At 38.8% G+C, this 6,467-nt stretch overlaps 1 protein-coding gene across 1 annotated transcript; it reads right to left on the reverse strand.

Moving 5' to 3' along the window:
* Positions 1-3,219: 3,219 nt before the first annotated feature.
* LOC118411851 (E3 ubiquitin-protein ligase MARCHF8-like) lies at positions 3,220-6,452 on the reverse strand (the record flags this gene model as incomplete). Its single annotated transcript, XM_035814339.1, has 2 exons — positions 3,220-5,184; positions 6,297-6,452. Coding segments are annotated over 2 exons (573 nt in total), but the record flags the coding sequence as incomplete, so codon positions are not given.
* Positions 6,453-6,467: the final 15 nt, after the last annotated feature.

The following is a 6,467-nucleotide window of genomic DNA, read 5'->3' on the forward strand; positions in this document are numbered from 1 at the left end:
AAGAACAAATTTCTTACTTTTTGTGTATCTTGTCGTCCTGTAAGTCATACTTTTACATATTACGCAATATCTATAATCTAAAAAATGGGAGAAAATAACAAAACAGTGACACAGTGAACGAACCCTGCAGTGACGCAAGCTTGATGCTTTTAGCTAGCAAGTACAAGTTCAGACGGGAGCTTCCTATGTTTGCAAGTAGGTAATTGTACTATATATTTTCTAAATACCAGCCGTTTGAATTTCACGTAAATTGTACGTATGTATGTTTTAATGTGCCAAAGACCAGGAAGACTAGCTACCTACCAAATCATGTATGATAGCTAATGAATGAAGTATCCAGTTGTCAGAGATAAATCATGAGGGGCCAAAGTTTAGCCAGTCACAAGTTTTGACTGTAAAAAGAACTTGCCAAGTTTTGCCAAAACCAATTCCACTGCTCTGAGTTACTGTTGGAGCCATTAATGCATTCCAGTTTTAAAATTATGTTTCTAGGGGTAGAGAAATTATATGGAAGTTGAATGCTAGATAGATCTGTCTACTTTCATTGTTTATGTTTTACATGTAGATTACTTTGTTGCATTCTGAATTTTTCTAGTATATATTTAGCTATATATACAGTCATCTATATATTTTATATATGTGGATATTTGAATATTTTATATATAGTCAAGTAAAGCCTAGAAATGTTGCTAGTGTGGACACTGGCAATCATGCATTTTGTACTATCATGTTCCTGAAAAATATGCCTTTCCTACTGTATATTTTCACTTCACAAATAGCAATAGATACATGTATATGGCAGCTGCATTGTTATATTCTGAGGAACATTTTGAATGTGTGCCAAAAATTTACCTGACCAGCCTGAATGATAATTATACATGGATGGCAATATTCTTCACAATTGGATTTGAATGGTTTTGACTAATGGCTGTCAAGATATTTAATAAATTGAAGGCCAGAGGTTTTCATGATTGAATAAGGGTCCAAACAAGCAAACATATGACTTATTATTTTTATATGAACATTAACACAAACCCAAAACATCACTCCGCACACTTGAAGTACAATTTTCCAGCATGTTTTAATTTAAAGCTTCCTTTCTTCCATATTTCACAAAATACAAATGCTGGTCCAACATTTACAAACCGAAATATCGACAATTTGATAGCACAAGATTGTGGAAAACCTCACATACATTCATTCCTTACAAAAACAGGCATTGCCGCAGCAAAAAGTATGGCAAGAGAAATCCGCCCTCCCCCAGCTATATTTTGCCCAACCACATAGAATGGATTTGTGAATACTTTCATTAGGTTGGTGAACGACTAATAACCGTTGCACCCTTCCAAAGCTCAGGTCAACAGTAGAAACTCTGGGGAAACAAGAGTTTTTTCCCTAGTCAGAGGGTTCCTAATGTTTTCTTTGGAGGATATATATCCGAAAGCTTTCCTTATGGTCAATTAGAAACTGTGATTCCAATGTGTTTCTCATGAGTTTCACGGTAATCAATCACTCCTAGGAGGAGAGCATAGAAGACAACAGACTGGGAGGACCTTGTGTGTCTGTGGGTGGAGCAATTGGTCATGGATATTAGCTATGCTTTCCATTAGGTTTCACATATGTATCCTTCAGTCACACATTAAAATCACAATAGAAAATTGTCCCAGTATGTGTCTACTGTATGACTGAGCTTTGCGAGGGCGTCCACAAATTTTTAACGAGCAAATTTTTCCATGACCGCCTGTCATCTTCTTAAGGGGAAAAATGACTGCGTCACTTTGCACTGTTCACTATTGCTGCCACTGGTTACAATGCAGTCAATGTGTTGGAGACTGCAGTGTTAGTAGCGCCACCTACTTGCAGTACAGAGTTAACCAGCCATTATATGCAGTGAAGGTCTGGTGGTCATCGGAATGTGCACCAGGGTTCTTAAAAATATGTGTAGTTGTGAATGAAGATATTTGTTTTAATTGACATAATATTGAATCATGTTTACCTCATGCCAAATTTCCAACTCTAAAACATCTGAGAGCCAGGAAAATGGTCTATTGTGCCTCTAAACATACTTTTTACCGTCCTGTAAAATTCCAAACGTTTTAACCTGTTCTGCATTGAAAAAAAATGCAAACATTAACACCTACAAAATTCATCTTACAAGTCAGTCTTCTCTTACAATACCTTTTGAGACATACATGTTACAGCAAATTATAATTCTATAAATTGTGGAAATGTAACTTAAATATCCAATATTCACAAAACTTTAAATATGTACATATCAAGGTGGGGTAACAAATAAAATTGGGTTTTACTGAATACAACATACACATTATGTTAATTAGTAAGGAATACTAAATTTAGTCCAGAGTCCATGAAACTTTCTTCTATCCGACTAATAGACTAGAGGTTGTAAACCACTTTCATTTTTTGTTACTTTACAGAAACTGTAACTTTTCAGATTTTTAACTGATTAATCTTAATTGAATGAAAGTTAATTTTTAATACATGTCTGTTCTATTCACCAAGGAATTTCCAATCAACATCACCACAATCACATCATAATCAATACATAGATAAACAAATTCTACATATTCAATATTAAGGCAAATGGAAATATAACAATTACATACATTTGGCATCAATGTAGAGATAAAGTCCCAATCTATTCCTAAACGATTTCCAAACACTTTTTTTAAATTTTCCTACATGATTTGATCTCCCCCGCATTTCTACATTTTGTGAAATTAATACAAAAAATAGATCCTTTGCAGGTAATGTTTAAGAATCAACATTAACTTACAGGTTTGTTACTTAAATGTTAAGAATACAGTAGGAGTGTCCATTTATGAAACACCTCAACAAGACATGTACAGTACAGAATTGTAGCCAGCCAGAATCATTTTCTGTCCCCTCCATTTTTAATGGCTTTAAAGGCTTTGGTGCAGCATTCCTAGGGGGATCTCGCAAAGAAAATTTTTAAATCTAGACCCTCTGAAACGCTATTTCCTGCGTTTTGAGGGTTAAATTTTCCTCACAGAGGATGGAATGGGCTAAATTTTTTTCCGTCCCCACCTGCAAAATTCCGTCAAAGGACGGACGGGTGCTGGCTACAACCTTGGTATAGTACAATAAAGGTACAGCTCAAAATTAATAATTTTCTCTATCAATGAGAGAATACACTTTCCAAAAAGAGTGAAAAAAACAGATTGGATACTTAGGTCACTTTCATAATATCAATAGCATGGAGAAAACATGGGTCTTCATCACCTGATTGAGTCCTACAAGCTACATTTTTATGAAAGTTGAAATCTCCAAACCCCACCTTTTACAATATTGTGTTTAGTGCACAACAGTAGTTGATTTCATACTTTAACCTGCTAAATTTCTTGGTCAGTTAGGCAATAATCTGGGGTGAAAACCACACCAGCAGTCTGCAACTTGCTGTAGCTACATGTAAGTTGTGCTTACAAATATCAATATAAAACACATTGCAGTATCAAAGGTAAAAAAAAAATGCAAGCTTGGTCAAGTTGCTGTTATGAAGCATAAGACAGTGATTAAACACTATAGTAGGGCTGCTTGAAAAAGAGTTGTTTTTTTTTCAACTTTAGAGCTCGTTATGACAAAAAAGTTATTTGAGGCTTGGTTGGTAATTGGTTTCAACAGACACATCAAAGTCTAAAATTGGAAAATCTCTGTATATTGTAGCTACTATAGTCTAAATCAAGTTTAACTTATATTACATGTAGCCAGACATATACAATGTTCTGTAATTTACATATAAGAAAATCATGAACACATGAAGCTTTAAAGAATGCAGTCTTACTGCACTATACATGCATGTATTCACAAACGTACAAGTTTACAAGTTACACGTATAAATAGCGAAGTTTGTGGCAGTTTTGATGTAGCAAGAAAGGATGGATGTTAAAATGGCAAGGGCAATATCAGCTCCATAGCTGTTTCAGTAGATAAAATGGTAAAGCTCCTTGTGTTACGCTGTGCTAGACAAGCATGGGGGTGGTGTAGCCATTTTTAACTTGCCACACCCCCGAAACTGACACAATTTGTGGCCATTATCTAAGGCTACTTCAGCAGGACAGGATAAATAAAGCAGTGTCAGTAGCCAGGACTTTGGCATAAAAACACAAAACTGTCAGAAACGCTGGGAACATACAAAGGTATGAGTTAGTAGAGTTAGCTGTGCTGCCCCCCTCCCCATTAGTTATAGCTGAGGCTACCGATACAGTCATGTAGGTACCAGGATAGGGTCAAACTCTTCTCTATAGTCAGAACAGTTTCTACACAAGATGGCAGCACGCAGCGTTCAGCCGGTTTCTTTACAAAAATAGACTTTAGGATTTATGTTGGGGACGTCGTCGTTACCGTCACCGTTCACTGATGCGATTGCCGCGACAACAGTTGCCGTGACCACGGTTACCATGACTACGCCTTTAGCAGGCGGCGTCACACATATGCAGATGGCTCGATTTGGAAGAGTCCATTCTGTAGCGGGGACGGACATTCTGTGCGACCTTCATCTTTTACATTTTTATACACAGATTGGAAGGTCACCTTTCATACACTCTTTCACAAGAAGAGTCCGCTCTCTTTATATCATCTTAATTAATATATAATTCTAACCTCTTTCAACATTTTGCCTTCAGAAAACTGTCTTCCCTCTGTCCTCTCGTGACAGAAATATATATAAATTTTGTGAAATTCCTCATCAGTAACTATGGCAACGCTGGCACGGAACGAGACGGTTGACTACGCGTTCTGCCCCGCGTCTTGCGACGTGGCGGTCTGCGAGTCCTCCATGACGGCCACCCCGTTGGGCACGGGCGACACGCTCTTGTTCCTGGGGAGGCTGTTCCCGTTGTCCCCACCCCCCTCGGGACAGTTCTGCACATAGATGACCCTGTTGTAGGCCTTGAGCCGCCTCCACAGCTGAACGTAGACCTTACACTGCACGTACATGAACACCAGGCCGCCCGTGAACCCGATGGCCACCACCACCAGCTTAGTCCAGAACGGCCACTCCAGCACCCCCTGGCGGATCTCCTCTGCGGTGCGGTCGATCAGCACGTACAGCGACCACACCACGCACGTGATGGCGATGGCGTGGAATGTCACCGAGCACACGATCTTCCGACGCTCGCTCGACGTCATCTGCAGCTTCTCCCACTAAGGAGACAAAATGGAACAAAATCAGTTAAAAACTATAGAAAGGTAATATTTGCAAGCAAATACAGAATGTTACCTTCACATGTTGTAGTCTAACACTGGCAACTGTTTTCTTCATTCTTATTTGAACACATTTCTAAATGTAGTGACCCGAGCCCCTCTAGATCTGACATTTGCTACATTATGTAACCGAACACCACATGGTGCCTGCTACTTTACCGGTTACCATGGTGACAGCTGTCTGGTCCAGGTCGTTGACCTTATTTGTGCAGAGAAGAAGAAGAAACAAAGCAAAAACAATATGTTCCCTTCTGTGAAGGTAACATAAAAAAAAATTTTAACGGTTCTTGGCGGAAGTCAATGTGCAGATGTTGGCACGTCGACACACCAAATCCGTAGTGTGTTTTTGGCACACAGTTAGACAGATTAGCCGAAGAGGCTCGATGGGCGTCACTCCACCGTAAGGAAAAGTCGTGTAAAGTGCCTTTCCCAAAGGCACAACGTTGCGGCATCGAATTAGGAACCTTTCGATTCCGAGCCGAACGCTGTACCAGTTGCGCCAATGCCAAAAAATCAGTTGCATGTAAAAAAAATATTTAGACTTGATATTCAGTACAGTGTTCCAAAAAGACACCAACAAAATCAACATGATGAAACGGAGTCTTCATGCAGAGGAAAGTGTACACCTACAGTGTAAGTGGTACATGCAGTTTCAGGAAGTGTTTTCATCTTCTTATCTTTCATAAGGTTTGAGTTCAAGTTTGGAGAAAGTCCATTTTTTTATTGTGAAAGCGACAGACCAAACAGAGCTTCTGAACGGTTGGAGTTTGGAGTCCTCAACAAATTCTGATTGATTGATAGATAGATGCATGGATTGAATGATTGGTACATCTATCAATGATATCATTGACTGACGACTGATTGATTTATTGACTGGTTGATTGATTGATTAAAATCAGATACCTTTCTGAAGGGTTTGAGTTTGGAATCCTTGACACAAAGTTTCATTGATTGATTCACACATCTATCAATAAGATCATTGATTGATTTATATCTTATTTCTTTATCTATTGATTGATTGATTGATTGATTGATATGAAATAGGCACTCACCTTTCTGAAGGGTTTGAGTTTGGAGTCCATGACAAAGTTGTACCTACAGAGCTCACAGCTCTTGGTGTCGGAACTCTTGATCCACTGCTGTAAACATGCCTGGTGCACAAACCGTAACAGGAGGGAGGGAGGGAGAGAATCAGTCAATGGAGGAATAAATGATCCACAGCG

Source organism: Branchiostoma floridae, chromosome 3 (assembly GCF_000003815.2).
Source record: "Branchiostoma floridae strain S238N-H82 chromosome 3, Bfl_VNyyK, whole genome shotgun sequence".
NCBI lineage: Eukaryota > Metazoa > Chordata > Leptocardii > Amphioxiformes > Branchiostomatidae > Branchiostoma > Branchiostoma floridae.